General features: G+C 36.7%; 1 protein-coding gene across 1 annotated transcript; it reads right to left on the bottom strand.

Annotated features, from left to right (window-relative positions):
• Positions 1 to 1,530: 1,530 nt before the first annotated feature.
• Positions 1,531 to 20,982, bottom strand: LOC113236552 (kinesin-like protein KIF18A). The gene is made up of 9 exons (XM_026472684.1): positions 20,428 to 20,982; positions 18,432 to 18,650; positions 17,500 to 17,705; positions 15,985 to 16,210; positions 14,917 to 14,980; positions 12,439 to 12,620; positions 10,752 to 11,661; positions 9,723 to 9,857; positions 1,531 to 3,559 (listed from the first exon to the last, which is right to left on the bottom strand). The coding sequence occupies exons 1-9, from the start codon at positions 20,980 to 20,982 to the stop codon at positions 3,432 to 3,434; spliced, it is 2,625 nt and encodes an 874-aa protein (XP_026328469.1). The 3' UTR covers positions 1,531 to 3,431.
• Between the last annotated feature and the right edge of the window lie 640 nt (positions 20,983 to 21,622).

The raw sequence follows: 21,622 nt of genomic DNA, 5'->3' as shown, positions 1-21,622 counted from the left end.
AATATTAAAGCTAAGCTAAAACCTCTTTCCATTAAATACAACGTCAAGTTATTATTACGTGGTCACCGTATGAAGGACTCCTGTGTGAACTCTGATATTTTAATCGATATAATATTTTTAATACGGCATTTAATATATTAAAAACAAACTTTATTCCACCATTTTTGGGACACAGAAACAATGTCAACAGTCCATACTGGATGTTTGAGAAAGCGTAATTGTGTGTTGCTGATTAATTTAAAAAAAACTGCATAAATTGCGCTCACGTACTTAACACAATTTTATATTTATAAAAAGAAAGTTTAAATGTTTTTCGAGTGTCTAGAAAGTTAAATAAACTTAAACCATGTTTAAGAATTTGTGTTTTTAAATATAATTATATATCTACCTATACTAAAATAGATGACCATAATTCTATACCAGACAATATAAAGGTTTTAAAAATGTGTATTAGTATAGATACCCTGGAAACCATGGAAATAAAGCTTGTCATAATAAGCCGTTGGTGATATAAATTGAGACATTTATAACAAATTAACAAAAATTGCAACAAAAGTTCGTCTCAAACGTTCTCACAATGTGAATGTTTCACAAGCAAACTCAGATTGTAGGTTTCTTTTAATTTGACACATGTTGTTCTATTTTTATTGTCGGTTATGTTCAGTCGTGTGTCTTTCCGTTTTTAACGTGTTCTTGGCCGTTACGGGCTACACCAGAATATCAAATAAAGCTACTATCTATAACTCTCTGCAGCGGAGTTATAAACCCATTGAACATATTTGTTTTATTTTAAATTAGTATTTTCTTTTTATTATGTTGCATACTTATAACATTTTTTATCTGCCAGAGATCATCTAACAGTGGTCAAATTATAAGTACAAAGTGGAGTAAATACAAAGTGAAATTTCTAAAACTAAATTTCGCCTCAGCAAACTTCAATATTAAATTGGCCATAATACAATTGTCTTTATGTAAAATCAAATACAGTTAGTTGCTTTTAGCAATACTTTGAACCCAAGTCCTATTTGTCATAATTATTTATCCGTCGATTCACAACTAAAGGTCAAGAGCACGTCAACCTTGAGATTTAAATTCAACTGTATGCCCCTTTCGCCTGCCGCATGTCATACGAGCTATCGGCAAAGACCACCACAAAGTGGATCCCACCAAACGCAAGACGAAGCCGTGGAAGACCCAGAACGAGATGGCATGACGAATTGGATGCATATATGAGGTCTTAAATCGCGAAGAGTGGAAAAAGGGAAGGGAGGCCTTTGCCCTGCAGTGGGGCAATAATAACTAAAAATTAAATTGCCCCTTACGATGAGCACGGTCCAAAGTCAATGTCAAGCTTGATGCGCTCGTGAGTGTTATCTTAACCCATTAACGCCCAAATAAAATTAAGCGTTAAGAAAACTTAGATTTTTTTTATATAAGCCATTAGAAAATACCCTACTTAAGAGAAAATTATGGAAAAAAAAGGTTTTGTTCCATTTTATTCAATAACTTCCTGGAGCCCATAATAATTCTAAGTAAAGTTTATATACGCGTAATATCCGTTGTGCCATTATTTACTTAAAAATAACTCATACATGAAAACCAAATAAATTACTCCAATTTTTAATTGAGTATAGAGAATAAATTACTCCAATCAATTTTTACGTAAATTAATCCCGCAAAAAAGAACAGTAGAACCACTTTTTACAATTTTTTAAAGTAACAACATCAAGATTAACTGTTTTACGTCACATATACACTTTTGTAATGAATATTAATAGTAGTATAAAAAAATTACGCGTACTTAAACTAGTGTCGGCGGGCACTAATGGGTTAAGACGGAATTTTTTGGTCTTTTTTTGATACGCGTATCAAGTGCATATTCATACATTATATAGTGATATATTACATAGCGGTTACTACACTCGGTGACTTTTAGCAGCGATACAACCAAACGCGCGATTGTATAGCAACACTTGCCCAATTGCCCAACATGCGATTGCATGCCATCACACGTGCATCGCGTTTACATCGTGTTTACATCGCGATTCTATCGCTACTTAAGTCGCGTGTGTATGTAAAGGTAGTCAATTAGCAACTGCATCACAACTGGATCGCTGCAGACACGCTGCTAAAAATCACCATGATAACCGCTCATAGTTATTTAGCAATCAAATAGTAGCTGAAAACTTATAAGGGTTAACTGAATAATGCAGACATATTATGGGATATCCAGAAATTAATAAAAAAAACTTAAAATAGCTTTACAGAATGTAGAAAAACATTTGTTTAAAATGAAAGTTGTAATATTTGTTATTTTAATAATAACAATGTTACCTGGCGACTAGGCAATTCCCTGTACTATGAAACTCACTGCAGACCAAAATTAATTTAAAAAAGTTCGCTTCCTCGTTCGGGAACTCTACACGGCCACCGAGCTCGTCCATTGTTTCCCGAAACTATGGCCATACCATTTTAAAATGTCAGAACACTAAATAAGTATTCGCCATATCAGCCACATAATATCAATCACACATTTAAGTCTATTCAGTCAGTCAGACAAATATACAGTCAAATGTTTAGAATTATTATACGTAATATTATATTTTACGACCTCTGTGGCACAATAGTTTCTATTATGGGTGCTGGATGCATCCCGGGTTCGATTCCCGGCAGGAGCAATTTGCTTTTCTAAAGGAGTGTGTAGGGAATATTCCCTAGTACAGGGCATTCCCTAATTTGAAACCAGGCAATTGGTGTGGTTATCTAGCACATTACATTATCATTGTTGAATCCATCTTTCACTAGATTTCAGAAACCAATCTATAAATAACAGTATTTATAATACTTATAATTTAGATCAATCGTAACATACGTACACACAGTAGAAAATACAAGTATACATTTACAATAGTATATTGACCTTGTACTCCAAAAGTCATAACCAATCAAGCAAAATAAATTTGTGTATTGAAATAATATACGTCTTAGTGTAAATGAAGTTGACGAGAGGTGAACTAATCTTTCTTACCAAGTGCACTCAACACACGCGTGTAACTAAAAGAAACCTAACCAAACTTATACCCAGAGTCAATAACTCAACATTTCGACACTTCAGGGAAGAAAGGGAGTAAATACCAAACTGCCAAGTATACAAAACGAGCAAACAACATTCAATTTACGTTTTAGTTCATATCCTTTTTGTTTAATGACTGTGATTACCTAAAAAAAACCAGACTGAAAGGCCATGAAAATTAAACCCAATTACATAAACAACTCATTTTTGATAAAATTAACTTTTGCGACTTTTCCTCCCCGAAGTATCGATTTGTTAATTAACGTCGTATTTGTAACTTACATACTTTCACGTTTCAATACTGTCTTCACAAAGGTTTTTCTTACACTATATTCTCTTATACAAATTCCTAAGTCCATTATCTGAGTGTTGTGGTTCTCTGCAGAAGCGGAGCAGGTCTCGAGTACGGATGCGTTGGGGCCCTCTCACGCGCGCGAACTGCTTTTAAACCAACCGACCTTTGAGTGAAATTGGCCTTACGACCTTCTGTTAGTTGATTAAAGACGTCACAGCACATGAAATAAAATTGTTAATATATTAGTTACATTCAATGTTCTATCGTTTATAATTTTGCTTTTACACAGCGCGAGTACGGACGGTACCTTCATCACCACACTTACCGCGCGAAATCGGCTTGTTTGTGTATATACAATAAGAGCTATTTGGACGTGCGTTTTTCGAGTCGCGTCGTTCGTCGTCAACGTTAACGTCAAAAAAATCATTTATTCTAATTTTTTTATCTATAATATCAAGCGACGGGAGGAACAAGTCGTGCGCTTGATAGTAAGCTACACGCCTGTCCATAACAGTTGCAGTGCCACTCGAAGCTTTAAATCGCAAAGATCTGAGAGGCACTGCCATAGCGCCCGTCACCCTGAGACATAAGTTGACAAGTCCCATGTGCCTGTAATTTCACCAGCACCCTTACCCTTCAAAACCGGAACACAGTAACGCTGACATTACTGTTTGGCGACAGAAATAGGTAAGGTTCACAAGGAGCTCTACTGCTACTAGAAATAGGTAAGGTACTTCAGTACTACAGTAGTTCAACTCTACTATGTCGTCTTTCCATACATCTTTATCTAACACGTAGTCTTCAATTTTGTAACATGACTTTTCAATTGAAATATTTTTAAAGTAAGTTCTAAAAGAAATCGTGGTACAATGAGTTTGGACTTAATTCTAAGTTATAAGTTTTTTTCGCTCTTCTATGTATAGCTTTTTGTAACCAGCTCAAGTAGATTTTGCGTCGATAAGTGTGGTGAGTATAACGCTCGTGGCAAGAGCAGCTTTTCGAGCACGAGACAAATGAAAAAGGATGAATTGACGAGTCGAACTAAGCGTTTACACTCTCCCTACCTAGCATCAAACAGACACGGGATGCAGATCCTAAACGAACATAGTACGATACCTCCTATGAACTAGTGTTCATAGGACTAGACCAACTTAATTTTTGAATTTGTTCAGTTTTTATTTAATTTTTTTTGTTATTTTTACAAAATTCGTTTTTTTTTGTTTTTTTCGTGTTTCATTTTTGTTTCTTCATAGCTGTTAAAAAATAAAGTTGGCGTAGTGTCATTGGAGGTATTGAGACATTGTCGGGGGTAGTGCAAAGGCGTGTAAGTAGGTTTGGTAAAAGGCGCGTATATACACAAAACCAAATTTTACAGGTGAAGGTTTTAACGTTATCACTTTGTTATTTCAATTGCTACGACTGTAATTTTTACACAGTAAGCATTGATTTATGTTGGCTACGGATTGATAACAACAGATTCCCGTAAATCTCGTTAATTTACTTGCCACATCATTTAATACTCAATATTCAATATATTTATTGCATTCATGGTACATACATGTCTTAACATTAAAATAATGCTACATATATGAGCCCTTTATTGGGGATAACAATAAGAGCAGAGGTACGCCGAGGTTTCAATTATTAATTAGAATTGTTATTTATCAAATAATAATATAAAATAATAAAATATGTCATATAATAAGAAATACGTCATATTATAAGCAGAATTATGTCACTTGAAAGTTTGAATTTAATTAGATTACAGTAGCATAACTTTAAAGTATATAATTAAGATTTATTTATTATTCAAATTTATTATAATATTATTTTTATTTGTCATCAAAGTATTCATTTAAATTGTAATACCATTTATTAATAAGATGTAATTTTAATTTATTTACAAACAGTGTATACTTTTCCTCGTTTTTAATAATAGGCGGGAGCTCGTTGAATATGCTCAACGCTGCTGAGATCGTGGCAGAAGCAAACTATTGCGTGGTTTAAAAGTGTGTCGTTGGAGCAGGTTGTCAATGTTAGTATAAAAGTCAGGGTGTTGTTTAATAAATTTGCAAATTTCTAAAACATACATAGAACACAAAGTCAAAATTTTAAATTGTTTAGAGTGCGGTCTGCAACTATTAGTACCCCTCAAATTACCAAGAATACGGATGTATCGTTTCTGGCTTGCAAGTATTTCTCGTGCTTAGGATAATTACGTAACTTAGGTGGGAATGAGTGTAAGCATAATAAGCGGCCATTGCAGTTATTAGGTCAGTCGTTTTCTTTATCTCCCTCGCGCGGATCTGACCTGGCCGCGAACTGAGTGAATTACGCGGTATTAAAATCAAAGGCATATGTTATTTACCGATTTCTGTCTTTCTGTTAGTTAAGTGTCAACTGGCGCTAAGAAGGCGGGTCCCAATCATATAACTACGTGCACTAGCATGCGCAAAACTCAAATTGGCTACATGTTTCAGATACGCGGAATTATCCAATGCTAGTTACACGGAATTGCACCATACCCGACGATATTGTTTATCATTGCAAGTTGACATAGAAGTCAATACACGCCGATATATCAGCAGAAACTACACGAATATTTCATTCAATGGCAAATCGAGTACCAAAATGAGTAAAAGCGGCATAATAGTGACTTCTGTTCACCCAATGGCAAAATGTGGTTATCCATTAATTACACGCTTTCTATGGAAATGAATTGCGGAATATTACTCCTATGTGTATGTGATCCTTGTATAATCGGGTCCACATTTGTATAAGTCTGGCGTATAAGATCTTAGAGATGCAAATCACGATCAATATGTTAGGCCTAAATTCCTAAATCCGTTATTAAGTGGGTAACGGCTGAGATATCGAGATATGTTTCAAGCTCAAATGTATTAATAGACTTGGACGATACCATCTCGAGTGACCAAAACTTGATCTTATATAACGAGACGTTAGATAATCAAATAAAACCAGACTAGACTCGGTTCAGATGCTTTCGGGAAGCTCCGGGACGTCTTCTCGTCCGCAATACCGCAGTCCTTGATGACAAAAGTCTTCGTGCAGCGCGTGTTGACAGCGATGACATACACATATCAAAAAAAGTTTGCGATCAATAGCATAAGCTCCTATAATTCTTTAAATTTAACTTTATCAAGAAAAAATCTATGTTGTATGCTTTCTTTAAATAGGAATACCCTGTTTGAAATTAAAATATAAAACTATTTTTTATTGTTTATTTTAAAAATTGAGCCATTAATCATAATGTAATAGTGATAGAAATTTCATAGAAAGAAAAAAGACTGTTTAATTAAACTTAAACAACAATTTATTATTAAATGGTGTGAATTCAATATAAAATAACTCCTCCCCTGACTCGAATACATGCGAAGATCCTCCTGGGCATGCTGAGGATCAAGTTATCCAGCATTTCCTGGAGTAACCTATCCCATTCTTCAATAGCGGCTTCCCTGAGCTCTGGAACTGTTTGGGGACGTGGCTCACGGTTCCATACTGCTCGTTTAAGAGCATCCCACGCGTGCTCTATTGGGTTTAAGTCGGGCGAGCCGGCAGGCCAGTCTAATCGTGTGATATAGTATTCTTGAAGAGCAGCATTGACTCGTTGAGCTCGATGTGCGGGCGCATTATCATCGACCAGTACAAATTGGTGCCCATGGTTTACTCGGAATGGTCTGACGATATCATCAATAGCAACTGCTTTGTACATGTCTGCTGTCATGAAGCCCCGATACGGGATCAAAGGCGTTCTAGCTCCAATCATAATGCCACCCCAAAAGGACACCGATTTTCCGCCTTGCTGAACTGTTCCAGTGGCAGTTCTTTGTCTTTCACGGTCGCCTGGTCTTCTCCAGACACGGACACGTCGGTTATCTGGATGAGTGCTGATTCGGGATTCGTCAACGAAGAGACAGTTTTGCCAAATGTTTTCGTCCTCACCTTCTTCATTTTGCCGAAGTCTAGCCCACTGCAATCTTCGTTGTTGACGTTGCCGGGAATTGAGCGGAGCTCGCAAAGACCTCCGTGCTCGTAATCCAGCCTGATGCAAGCAATTGCGAACGGTCTGCGTGCTAACTTCAAGCCCAGAGGCGGCCCTGACTTCTGCTTTTATTTTAGTGGCGTTGATTGTTGGATCACGGGCTGCCAGCAATCTAATATAGCGCTTTTGGGCAGCTGTCAAAACAGTTGGGCGACCGCTGCGGGGTCGGTCAGCTAAATTCCCCATTCCGTGATACCTCTGCAACGTAGCCACGACACAGGATTGGGATATAGCAAGTCTGCGTGCTATTACTCTCGTGGTGTATCCTTCTTCCCTCAAAGTTACTATTCTAGCTCGTAAAACCTCTGATAATCCTCTTGGCATTTTTTCAATCACAACTTTCCGCGAAAAATATCTTGAATCGCTTATAATTGACTAAATCAGATTTCTGAATGAGCGTAAGCTAGGACTGAAAGCCTTTTTATATGAAAAAACAATTGAACGGGGTCATTGTTTTATGTTCTAATTTATTTTTAAATATTTTAATTTTGTTCTAATTTATTTTTAATTTTTAAATCATAATATAATCTACAGTAACAAAAAAGATTTCAGTTTTTCGAAGTGATCGCAAACTTTTTTTGATGTGTGTACGGCTCTGAGACGTGGTCACTTACTATGGGCCTCATAAAAAAGTTCAAAGTCACTCAACGAGCTATGGTGCGAACAATGCTCGGCATTTCTTTACGTGATCGAATCAGAAATGAGGAGATCCGTAGAAGAACGAAAGTCCCCGACATTGCTCAAAGAATTAGCAAATTGAAGTGGCAGTAGGCAGGGCACATAGCTCGCAGAACTGACGGCCGTTGGGGAAGAAAGGTTCTCGAATGGTGACCACGAACCGGAAGGCGTTCAGTGGGACGGCCCCTTACTAAATGGGCGGATGACATGATAAGGGCGGCGGGTAACCGATGGATGCCCGTCGCGTCCGACCGGCTAATCTGGCAATCTTTGGTGGAGGCCTATGTTCAGCAGTGAACGTCTTGAATGATGATGAAACAAATGAAAAACCAACCTCAAAAGTTGTGCACTCAAACTATTTGCCAAGATTTATTGAAATCGGTTAACAGAAAGTGGGTGAAATCCAATAAACCAGATTCACCCTCTAATTTTCCACCTTTAGAGGTGGAATATTGTCTTCAAATTTGAATGGGGCAACTACTGAGGTACCCCCGTTTCCTACAAAAAAAAAAGAACCATCCAAATCGGTTCACAAATGTAGGAGTCATCGCGTAACATACACACAAAAATATATTGATTGAGAACCTCCTCCTTCTTTTTAAAGTCGGTTAAAAAACTTATCGTTGAAGTGCATTCGATTTAATTAGACGATTGAAATGTATAAAAACATGAGTTTTAAACTAGTGATATTAAATAATATCACCGAGTATATAACCAGAAATAGAGACGAAATAAGGGCCACTTATCAGGCAAAAAAACCTTATATCACTTTTAAATATCAACTCTCGTTTGCGCTGAAATCACAAATTAGAAAGATGATATAGTACAGCGCCAACAACTGACTTGTGTGTACGTCTCCGTATATTCCAGAAATATTCTGTATTTATTATAATAAAGACAATATCTCTAACTAACTGTTCCATTAGGTGGTGTGGGAAAAACAGCAAAACGTCTAATCACAAAACAAACGCAAACACATTTCCTCGGTAATTAAATACTAAATATGTAATTTTTCAATTTTCATCTACTATAGCAAAGCTCCCGTTAAACTGGTCGACACCCGTCAATTGTTTCGATTTCGGGCTGGCCAATGGGAACGCAGTTGTCACCGTAATGATTTGGCAGTATAGATTCAAACAAATTAAATGACATTTCGTCTCTATTCTGGTTATGTACTCAATAAATAATAAAGACTGTTGTCTCAAGGCAATCAATCATATTTAGATCATGCACTTGAGAGATTTATTTAATATATTCCTTAGATGTGAAATTGTATGTACCTCGCGAGTGAAATGATACCGAAATATGATACGCCAAAATGATACAAAAGTGGATTCTGTATAAGAGAATACGCCAGAGAAATATCCAGTTGAAACATATTCAACTTTGCGACCTGATAGGGCGTTTGCAATTTACATAGATACATAGTTAATTTACATAGATATATACAAGATCACGCCTGTCTCCCACCCGGGTAGGCCGGAGTGGAGTTCACTCGCACCATTCTCTTAATTATACCCGTTTATTAATTGGCCTTTTTTAAGTTGCAAATCAATACGATGGAGCGTATTTGTTCGCTGGATATATCTGTAGCAATAGGGAAGGAGACCAACCTTGCTGCACGTTTCTGTTAAACGGGGTCCCGTCGCGAGCGAGGCTGGAACCGAAGCCGGTGCGGGGCGCGGGGGGCGCTCCGCCGCCTCCCGGCGCCCGACGCTGCTGCAGTGGCTTACACGGCGGCTTGACGACTGCGCCAAAACCAATAAAATTTACTACTTAGTTTTTAAATTGAATAACGCACACACTCAACATAGCTAGGGAAACCCTGGGTCGCGGGTGCCATAGACACACACATAGACAACCACAAATTACACCAAAACTCACTAGAGAAATAAATGTAGGCCATTCAAATATTGCTCCCGGCCGGCGTGGTAGCCGTTGGGCCACGGAGGCAGTTAGTTACTTATTACTTATTTAATGATTGACAAAAATCAATAAATCGGGTTTTAATTGAACGAGCTCCGGGGTCGAATGGTTTATACACTGGTTTTCAGGATGTCACCATCACTGACGTCTCAGGTTCGATTCCCGACCGTGTCAATGTAGAAAACTAACTTTTCTATATAGTCGCAGTTCTTGGAAGTTTGTGGTACGTCGTTTCCGATTTCCACAGTACTTTAGGATCAGAGTAATGTATGTTGATGATGATGTTGTTGTTTAATATTTATGTATTTACATTTAATTGAATAGCACTGTAAATTTTCAGAGCAACCAAAAAACAATATTTGGAAATTTTTAGTGTCGAGCCCCAATATTGTTAACAGTAGCCCATTTCGTACACATAGTTTTTAAAAAAATGTCAAAAATATTTGTAATATAATGAAAAATATGTATTAATAAAAATGTAAAACATTTCTACGTGTTGTTGACTTTAACCTCGAGAGCCAAACGTGTATGACCTGTCTATAGTAGAATTAGCTCTACACTTTGAACTTTCTTCTCATAAGTAGCATAAAGTTAAGTTCAAATCGGTAGGTATACCGATTTGAACTCTGAGAATCTTTACGACTATACAAGCAATTGTAAGGAATTTCTAATTATGTTGTATGACATGTTCATGGTGCTAACAAAGAGGGACTTACTTTTATCATTAAAGTTGATACTTCGTGTCATAGTGTTGCTTTTATCGGAAAGCTCTTTCTTTGCTGGTTGACTCGGTGCTTTCACATCAGCTTTAAATGATCGTTTCAACGCCTCCATGTTTCCGGCCATATCGAACGTTGAATTCAAGTCCTTTGGTTGTATAAGTCCACAGTTCTCAACATCACATAATGTATCAATCTCTCTCTTTACTTTCTTTGATGCGCTCATCGTTTTTGTCGTATCCAGATTTTCTAAAGTGTCATTGATTATTATTGTTTCATTGTTTAGTAGTTTTATAGGTGTGCCTTTGCGCTTCTTGCCCGATAATCTGATTGGGTCGCGATTTTCAACATCTGTCAAGTCTTCGCTGTCCGTAGCGATGTCAATGGTCGTGTCACATTTTAATGCGCCATAGTCGAGCATAACTGGCCTTTCTAAGTCGAGACTACAAATGCCTTTGAAATCAGAATCCGCATTGAACTTTTCGTCGGACCACGAGATTCCTTTAGCAGACTTTGCTTTTTTCATAATATCTAAATATTCTTGTGTAAGTGCCGGCGTCACTCTTTCGTAGCCTTTCAAAGTCAAATACAGTTTCTTCAACATATTTGGCATTCCACTCATGTACTCAGTAAACGCGTTGATTTCTTCATTCTCTATTAGCAAAAGTTTGTGCCTTAACTCGTTGCTGGCTTGCACATATCGAAGTTCCCTCTGCACTTGTAGTTTATCAACGAAGTCCTGTATTTCTGGGCACTCTTTCAGTGCTTGGTTTATGATATCATTGAATTCTTGGCGGCTGTTCTCCCACTTGGACCTGACTGACATTATTTTGGCGTCTAATAGCAATGCTTGTTTGGTATAGCTCTCTACAGCTCTCTCTTGTCGTGGTATGTCTTCTACGCACATCTGAGAAAAGAAATTTAGAGTTTATATTATATATTTTTCTTAATAACAGTAACGACAATATATTGTACTGCGGCGCGTGGCCGGGTTTGGACTACGATGTGCTTATGCACTTCGGTGGCACAGCCTTTAGTAACTACTTTGGGCGCTTGATGAAGAGATTCCGCATACGATTCCCGATTTGGGCTAATTTACGAAACAAACATTTCTAAGTTGGTTTTGGTCTGGGTACCCTGGGTATTGCCCTCAGAGTTATAGTTATTGTGGTAGTCATAATACAAGAAATTCCCTAATTGGAGACCAAAAGCTGATTATCTGGTATTTTTTTCCTAAATACTTGGCTTTGGCATAGCTTTCATGAAAAAGAAAACTAACAGAAAGACGGTCGAGATACAACAACGCGTAAGCATCTCATTTCCACTACATCAGGAAATATGCCTTACATTTTGAACAATTATAAGATCTTGTACTCATAATAGAGCCTCTGTGTACTACGTACGTACGGTGGCGTGCGGAGGCTTCGGGCTTCGCCCTCTGCTGGACAAATTTTTTGACCTTTCCTGTTTTTATTTTGTTTTTGTCTTTATATTTTTTTTTTTTTACTAAGTTTTTTCGGGTTTTTTTCGAATATTCCTTTTTGTTTCTTTTTTTCCACAAAATTCGAGGAGTATTAATAAATACATATGGGTGTTTATTAAAAGAAAATGATCAAAAAATTATGTCGGCGTAGTATTCATTGGATATTGATTTTTCTCTGCAGCTAGGACCCTGAAGCTTCACCTGTTCAACGGCCTCGGTGGAAGAGCGGTGCGCGAGGTCGGCCACGTGCGAGAAGGCGCGCGTGCGCAGGCGGTGGCGCAGCGCCAGCACGCGCTTGCGCGTCATCAGGCCCAGCAGGCTCGTCTCCAGGGCGGACACTGCTGCGTCCACCTCCGCCAGGCGCTGGCGCCACTCTTGTCGCACTGCAGGCGATACGCGTCATTAGAGTCCATATAATAATAGTATTTTTCATCACACTTGCTCTTAAATAGTATAACTGTATGGTGGCTAACTTGACTGTAATACCCCAAATAAAACCCACGGACCTTTTTTCGTCCCTTTACAACCGTGTCGGTAAGGGTTTTTTTTATTTGTAGCACGGCATACTCCCTTTCAAGTATGTTCGAAATTAAAACATTCACTTAAAATATAATCTAAAAGGAATTTAACAATCCTGCTACATACTAATACAAAAATTGTTTTAAATTTAGTATTTTTTTTTACAATTCATCACGGCTGTATGCGTCTTTGCTTTTTACAACATTTTACTTGGGATTGTATTATCTATGGTAGAATTGCTAGCTAGCCAGCAGTTGATAAAAAAAAACCAAAAATCCCGACATTTGCAAAATCCATAATTCTTGTGTCCACAATTCTTGCAAAAACCATATTTAACATTCAAAAAATGAACATTATATTTATTTCCTCGCAAATGTGATGAGAAACATTGTATGTATCACGGACGATTAAAAAATACAAAACTCGAGTTATTAAAGCCCTCAGCCTTCGGCTTCGGGTTTCTAATAGACTCTCGTTAATAATTTCTTATTTACCGTCTTTTAATACACAATGTACAGTCATATACATGAGATACCTTTTTTTTTTTTTTTTTTTTTTTTTTGACGGGGGGGAAATCTTTATGGATACCCCTGAGCCCAGGGAGACTCAGGGGTTATGTGGGGACTCTCCCTCCAAACTGAGGGACTACCCCACTAAAACCCCCCCGGGTTGCTTGAAGATGATGAAAATATCTTTAAAACCAATACTAAATTTCGTCATTTAGCTTCCAAGTAAATTGGTCGAGCGGCTTGTTGCATCGACTGCCAGTTACAATACCCGTGGTTCGTTTCCACGAGCACTGTTTTGTTTTAACGTTATATTTTTAACAGCATTGTTTCACTTTTTAATGTTAACGTTGACAAATCACAATATTTGCTCACTAGAAATTGCCAAGGTGGGTAGGTAGATATTATTAATAAAGCTTAGGGTGGGTATGAATAGATTAACAAATCACGAAATCGTTCTGCAGTTTGCGTACAATCGTATCTTCTGTGATTACGCAATGTTCCACGTTTCGTTCCTATTTGTCTATTCAGTTTTAATTACTTTCAAGGTTTTAGCGACTTTCAAAGTTTTCTTTCTTGTTTTAATATGCCTGCACTTGACGGAATTATTAAAATTAGAAATTATTGTTCTGTATGAACAAGACTTAGACATTCCTTACACCTATTCAAACGTTAAAAACAAAAAAAAATATTATAATAAATACTATATAGTAATAATAAGTATAAATAAATATTATATAGTTATAGCTAAATAGCAATTTATTTTTAATGTGACTCGAACTATGCTTGCCTCAATTTGCAAAGCAATCCTTATACCACTTGGCCACGACGGTCTTATTAAAACCGGTTGAAATTTGTGTTCTGTATTTAAGTAACAAACATATGTTAAAGATCAAATTGGCTTAAAAACTTAAAATGTCATTCACTAATGAGACGACCAGGGAGTCATACCAAAATAAATTTTACAGCTCGCAGGTTAAAGATTAAGTTTGTTAAATAATTTTCTCCACATTTTTGTGCTCAGAACCAAAAGGTCACAAAGGACAATGTCGGCTTGGGAGGTCAGGTATCTTGTGTATATGACTGTACTATTATGCAATCGTCGCATAATGAGGGTTCTTAAAGACGATTAAATTAAAATAATGAAATTCAACCAATGTCTAAAGATTATTGTTAACAATTCATGGCAACAAACTCAAACGAAAGCCAAACAAACACTACAAAAAGAAAAAAAAGAAAAAAGAAGTGTCCGTGATTGGCCAAGTACGCTTATATTTTAACCAATCAGGCGGCAGTAGAACGTTTGAGTAGCGTCATATTCGATAGTTTGTATCACTTTTAAATAGTTATTTTTTGCCAAGAGACAGGACGAACAAGTCGTGCCCCTGGTGGTAAGCGACAGGCCTGTCCATAGCAGTTGCAGTGCCACTCGGAGCTTTAAATCGCAAAGATGTGAGGTCCACTGGCCACTGCGCTTGTCATCCTGGTGTTCACATGTCTCATGTGCCTGTAATTTCATCACCAACCGTACCCTTCAAAATCGGAACGCGCTAATTCTCACATTACCGATTGGCGGAAGAAATAGGTATGGTGGCAGTACTTCCCTGGACGAACTCTACTACTAATGATTTAATATGGAATGTGAATCGCTTACATTCGTCTTTAGCGGGATCAACTTTGATGCTCGACAGACAAAGCTTAGCCTGTAGTTCCTTCACCTTCTTCTTCAATTCTTCCACCTTCATTTCTATAAAAAATAACATTAACTAGCGACTTCAATATTGAATACGCCTAGAACAGGATTATCTTAGTGTGTGCCATGCATTGACCTACCAAAGGTGCCATGTGTATATGTAGTACGCTCAGTCTATCTATACTAGTAACTGGTTACATAATTTGTTTAAATACATTCTTAATTTTTATATTTAAACAATCAGCATTGTCAACTCAAATTCACGTCCGTTGTAAGTTGTAACAGCGACTCAAAATTAATGGAATATTTTTTTTACCTAAACAAATTTTCTCACCTTTTTCGCTCTTTTGTGTTGTCATCAAACTTAATTTGGCCTCCAAGTCCTTGATCTTTCTCTTCAACTCCTCAATTGAAGTGTAATCTGTGTAATAAAATCCTTACATTTAATATAATTACTTTTGTCATCTCACTAGCTCGGAAAAGCTTCATTTTTCATCAGAAATCTGCGCGCAAAAGCGTTTTTTCCACACTAGTGTGGAAAAGGTTTTTTCAATTCGAACTTGACTGTGGGTTATCTAACTTTTTCTTTCGATGAAAAAAAAACAATCAACTACGCGATTTGTCGTACATTACTTATTAATTATGTAAATAGAAAATCCGTTGGTATATTTTATTCTTACTATTGTTGACATTAAATTGACAACGATAACAAATTTTGTTTAATAAATTATTTAAATTCATCGAAGAACTAAAATAATTTCAATAATCACACAAAATTATAAGCACAAGCAAGAACAAAAATTTTGAGGTGCAAATTCAGAACGCATCTGAAGATAAACTTTTTCTTTTGTTTAAAAAACGGATGTTTTATAGTTCAACAGTTTTTCTTTCATCTACCATTTTCCTCGGTCGGCAGCAAAGTTGATTTGCGTCTCGTGTCTTGAACTATGGCCTTAAAGCTCTTTTTCATTTTGACAACAACAAAATGGACAAACCTTTTTGTGCCAATTTGGCCTCCAACTCCTTCACTTTCTTCTTTAACTCCTCATTAATCTTAACGTACTGTGAGGCCCTCACGTCCGCATCAACAATATTCTTTTTAATTGACAACTGAATTTTATTAGCTCTTGCTGCATACTTCAAAGTGTTGTATGTGTCTTCGTAGCTGCTGCTGGCAGGGGATACATTGGCAATCATCACCGTTTTGCAATTTCCTCCCAGACTGTCTTTTAAAAGGCGCGTTAGTTTTGAATCTCTGCAACAATTATATGAAAATGCTCTAGAAATGAGTTCAAATACCTACATGAAAATGTGATGTTTATAATAATAAATTAAATTAATGACCTCAGCGGTATCCTGGACGTTCGTCTAGGATGATTTCCCATTATTATCAATTGATCGCATCGCTACACTTGCGATTTATAGGCGGCGATTGCATCGACGTAAACGCGCGACTGCATCAATACAAACGCGCGATTGCATCGATACTGTGATTATGTTGAATCATTATGTACGAAAATCTGTATACATTTATGCACATTGTTTTGTTTTGTTAATTGTAAATTTAAAAATTAAATTAATAAATACATAAAATAAATAAATTAGTTAATTAATTGAAAACGTGAATCGCGTTTGTATCGCGTTTGCATCGCTGCTAAAAGTCGCTTACTTTACTTCACAATTATGTGTGGTAAATTATGCAGCGCACCTAGCGGTCACAAGAAGAAACAACATTTTGTATACAAACAGTTTACGCGGTGTAATCTCATCGTAGAGGCGCTGATGACAAAAATTTACGATTTGAAAACGCGAACTTCACCATGTACATGTACTATACTGTTTTATTTTGTTTGTAAAACTATTGCCCTATTTATAATTTAATAATAAGTAATATATAATACTCCTTAATAATAAGGAAGTTAACAATCAAAAACAAAGTAAATCAAGTGTTTTTTTATAACTAAAAATGAATTGAACTTTTTTTGCCATCATTTATTTTATTCATTTGTATTATATTCTTTCAAACAAATAATATTTATTGTTAATAATCTCTTTCGCAATTGTTGAATAACGTGCCAACAGGTTTACCGGTGACTAATAATTAATCGAGGCGAAGTTGCAGAGCCTTGAACACCGCCGTAAAGATGCCTGCTTATCGGTATTTTACAGGATATATCACAGAGAGTGTGCGATGGAATTACACGATTTAATTACGTCTTCCCCTTTCCATCACCGGGGGACTAGGCGTAGGCTTGGGTTCCACCCCTATGTTGCGGATATTCCAAAGATTCGCACGAAGCGTTACGCTTTCACATTTATATGGCGAACGGCTAAGAGCAGAATTCCCTGCCTGCAGACTTGTTGCCTGAACGTTATAACTTGGGCCTTTTCAAGACGAGAGTGAACAGGCATTATTTAGGTGTGCATGCTCCATCGTCGACCTCATCGTCACTATACATCAGGTGAGATGGAGGTCAAATGCGCACTTACATTTAAAAAAAAATGGAGTTGAGATTTTGGATAAAAACAGTCGTAAACTCTTACCTGTAAGGTATATAACTGCTTCCATCTGAAAGTTTGTTAATGCAATTGGCCAGAGATAAAAGACTTTTGTTGATATTAGCACCTTCCTTGAAACGCTCCCCGACGCACCCTGTGGCGGAGGCGCGCTCGCTGCCTGCCAAGTCTATCATCGATAGTTTCACTATTTGAACTTGACTGCTTGTTTTGTAACTCATTTTTATGTACACCTAGAAGGTAAAAATAATCTTGTATTTTATTATATAATGATGATGGTAGGAACGCACAGACCACAACCAGAGGACATCAAAGTAGGCGAAGCCAAAAGAATCCTTCAGTTCTTTAACACTATCGGCCTTGGCTCCAAATTATATTTAGTGGTAATCACAATAGATCAATTAATGATCCCTGTAACAAAGGGCTGCACAGGTCCTGAATGAAGTCAGCCTTGTAATAATAAAACATTGCCCAGAAATGCCGCCTCTCTAATTAAAAAAATTAAAATGAACCTTTTAGGCCATGGTAGAGGCGAGTCTTAAAACAGATATCCAAAATAATAATGATTGTAGATGGATCATGATTTTTCTTTATAATATAAAGTGACGGGACAACAAAGTTGTGTTCCTTGTGGTAAGCTACACGCCTATCCATAACAGTTGCAGTGCCACTCAGAGGTTTAAATCGTAGAGAACTGTCAGTGCGCCCGTCACCCTGAGACATAACTTGAAAAGTCCCGTGCCTATAATTTCACCAGCACCATTACCCTTCAAAACCAGAACACAGTAATGACGACATTACTGCTTGGCAGCAGAAATAGGTAAGATGACAGTACTACCCTGGATGAACTCTTTCACAAGGAGCTCTACTGCTACTAAAATGGTGGCCTATAAGCTACAAATTGCGCATCATGTCATTTACACTTAGTTACAAAGTCATATTTTTATTTTATTTGATACCTGGAAAACTGCATGACTTCTCGAACTCTCGGCATTAGCATCAGTAGGGTGCTGTGTCCGGTTCTTGTTACCATTCTCCAACATGTTTAGAAGCTCCCGTGCCGTTTTAATATTGTGTATTGTAAGCCCTGCTACTCTTACTCCATACTTTGCATCTTCACGTAGTTGCAGAGGTGTTTTAGATGGTTTAATTAGATCATATACATTTTCATTGTATACCTTCAAAGAAATTTTAGTTACACAGGTTTAGTCACTAATTCAAAATATAACAGCAACTTTAGCAGGGGTTTCCCTAGCGCGGGGCTATGAGTGTGTGCGCGTTATTATTATTATTATTACTTTTTTGTGAAATTACTCCACTAGTTTGTTATAATTATTGAATACAAAGATAGAACACTTAGAAAAAATTCCTTTGGAATGGCCGGATTTGAACCGACGTCTTCTAGCAAACCTATTATGCTATAATAATAATAATAATAATAATAATAATAACGCTCACACAGAACATAGCCCCGCACTAGGGAAACCCTGTGTCGCGGGTGCCATGGACACACACATAGACAACCACAAATTACACCCAAACTCACGAGAGAAATAAATGTAGGCCAAACAAATATTTCTCCCGGCCTGGGAATCGAACCTGGGACCTCTGCGTAGCAGGCCGGCATGGTAACCGATCGGCCACGGAGGCAGTTAAATGTACGTCTGTTAAGATCTTTATTATACACCCATGATGACAAATAAAGATTTGATGAATCTATAGTGATATTAGCGGGAGCTCAGAATTGCATAATTTAGTAGTGTGTCATTCACATAAAAACCACAAATTCTTTTGTAAACAAACAAGTACACATACAATTCTGACCTCTCGCTAATTACACTACGACATAGAAGCAATTTTATTACAAATTCAGTATAAAATACTATTCAAAAGTGCATAAAAAGTACACCATAAACTTAGATTACTCATTTCATGAAAAACCAGGCATATTGGATATTGCCTCAGACCCCTCAAATTATTCTATTCATGAAGTGAAATAGATAGAATAGTAAATAATGCTCCTAAAGTTCTATTACACCTACATGTACCCCGGGCCATATTATCGATAGGTAAGGTAATCAGGCCTTTTTAATTGTTTTTACATCATGTAATGGTAAAAGACAAATTATTATCATCATAGTATTATCATCATTTGTTTTTTATTTAACATTTTGTTTGCCTTTTTAACAGGCATGTTGAGAAAAAGATGGGAAGATGGTTTTAAATCGGTGGCAGGCCAATTTTGGCAATGACAGGCACGGGACAGGGAAAACTGGAAGTCTCTGGAGTCTATGTCGAAAGACAAACTGATGATATGGACGTAATTTAATTATAGGAAAATGTTGCACACAGATTTATTTATAATGAATTATTAATCTTGACATTATTTAAGTATTAATTTTAATTCGAAATTTATATCTGTTATTTTTAATATTAATCTAGGTTTAAAATATTTTTATATTTTTTAATAATGAATTGTATTTTCTACTAATTAATTACATTGTAACATTTGAATTGTATCAGCAATAAAGGCTATTATTATTATTATTATTACTTGACTTTTTGTGATAATCAATCTTAAATGCCTAATTAACCTCATTCTCTTTAAAACGCTCTGTAGTAAAAATTACTATTTCTAGGGTCAGTGTTTAGTCCGCTGCACCTAAGTTTAAAAAGTGCTTCATTTGTTAATTTGTTAATACACTTTTTGATTTTGTTTATAGTGTTGGAAGATGTGAAGAGAATGATAAATGTGAAAAGATACCTCTAGAATAAAGTTACAAATGTATGAAGTAACAAATTAATTTGACATATGTGCTTTAGCCAGTAGATGCATTAAACTAAATGAATGATGCTGGATTTTAACTTGATGCGCTTTCGTCCGCCGACCCAAGATTTAGCAGTTGAGGTTCTTTACCTCTGACCTATAGATGAATTCTACTTGCTATAACTCACCTCAAGATAAGAAACACCAATATCAAACTCTCTGTCTTTCTCAAAAGAGTTGATAGTGTAAAACAAGTGTTCCATGGTTAAGTAAGTTATACCCGGACTTTCACTGTTACCAATCATGGTGAATGTCTTCCCAGCGCCTGTCGCTCCATACGCGAACACTGAACAGTTGTAACCCTCCATCAGAGAGCCAAGCATATCCTTCGTAGCAATCTCAAATAAATCATTATTGCACGCTTCCTGGCCACAAACATGATCAAACACGAATTTTAACTCCTTATTCCCACGATTCAAGTAACCCTTACTCGATTGCTGGACACCTTGATAGAAAAACGGCTGAACCTTTTCTTTAGGATCGAATACCAAAAATTTATCATCAACAACATCCACTACGATGCGACAATGTCTGTCTAATTCTTTTTCGTTCATTGGCCGCACTCTTACTACAACCTTCACGTTCGCAGCCATGTTCTGTGTCGATCCACATCTTGAAGGCGCTATACCACCAGTGGTACCCTGCTCACTGGCACTACCAGGCACTTTTTCCACTTTAACCATCTTCTTCACTTTTCAAAACGTTTGTCATCGAACGTAAAGTCACGACAGTCTTCAACTGCAAAACTAATGAATGGTCTGACAGCACTTTTCCGTCATTTATTGTATCAATTGGTCGTTAACCATGTTAAAATAATAAAAATATAACTTTTAAAGCGTCTAACTTCGACTAACGAACGACAACTTTTGAATAATTCCGTAACCGTCAAATTTAAAATTGACAGAACGACGCGAACGCCGCCCGCGTCAATTGTATTTGAAGATCCCGTTTTTAGCGCTATACGATAATAACAAGCAGATAGACACTCTTTAAAATTAAAAAAAGTATATTAATTTTGAGTGTTGGACCCTAAGGTTGGACCTCATCTTCTATGACATCATCTTATACTCATTTTTTCTCCATGCTTTATGGATATCATAGATAAGATTTATCAAAATTGTTTGCTGTTGACTTTGTAAATCAATGCTATTGGCATTAAAATTTCATTTCGAATAAAACGTCATGGCGACTGATATTTCTAATATTGAGGTCAAATCAAATCGTTTCGTTTTTCAGAGATGTTCGAAATTTTAATGTAATAATAACATCTAATTCGAGGTTAATAAGAAGCAATAATAAGATTTATATTATACAACATGTGTC

The sequence above is a fragment of the Hyposmocoma kahamanoa genome, unplaced genomic scaffold, assembly GCF_003589595.1.
Source record: "Hyposmocoma kahamanoa isolate Upper Pololo Valley unplaced genomic scaffold, ASM358959v1 92, whole genome shotgun sequence".
Taxonomy (NCBI): Eukaryota; Metazoa; Arthropoda; class Insecta; order Lepidoptera; family Cosmopterigidae; genus Hyposmocoma; species Hyposmocoma kahamanoa.
The sequence above is the reverse complement of the archived record's forward strand: the minus strand, read 5'-3'. Positions and strand labels throughout refer to the sequence as shown.

Excerpts from the sequence above, each read along its gene's own strand:
- LOC113236552 (XM_026472684.1), bottom strand. The coding sequence starts at position 20,982 with ATGGTTAAAGTGGAAAAAGTGCCTGGTAGTGCCAGTGAGCAGGGTACC. Across the intron at positions 12,621-14,916 it reads TGATCCCGCTAAAGACGAAT|TGCGACAAGAGTGGCGCCAG; the intron begins GTAAGCGATTCA and ends TATCGCCTGCAG. Across the intron at positions 9,858-10,751 it reads TATCAACTTTAATGATAAAA|TCGTCAAGCCGCCGTGTAAG; the intron begins GTAAGTCCCTCT and ends GTTTTGGCGCAG.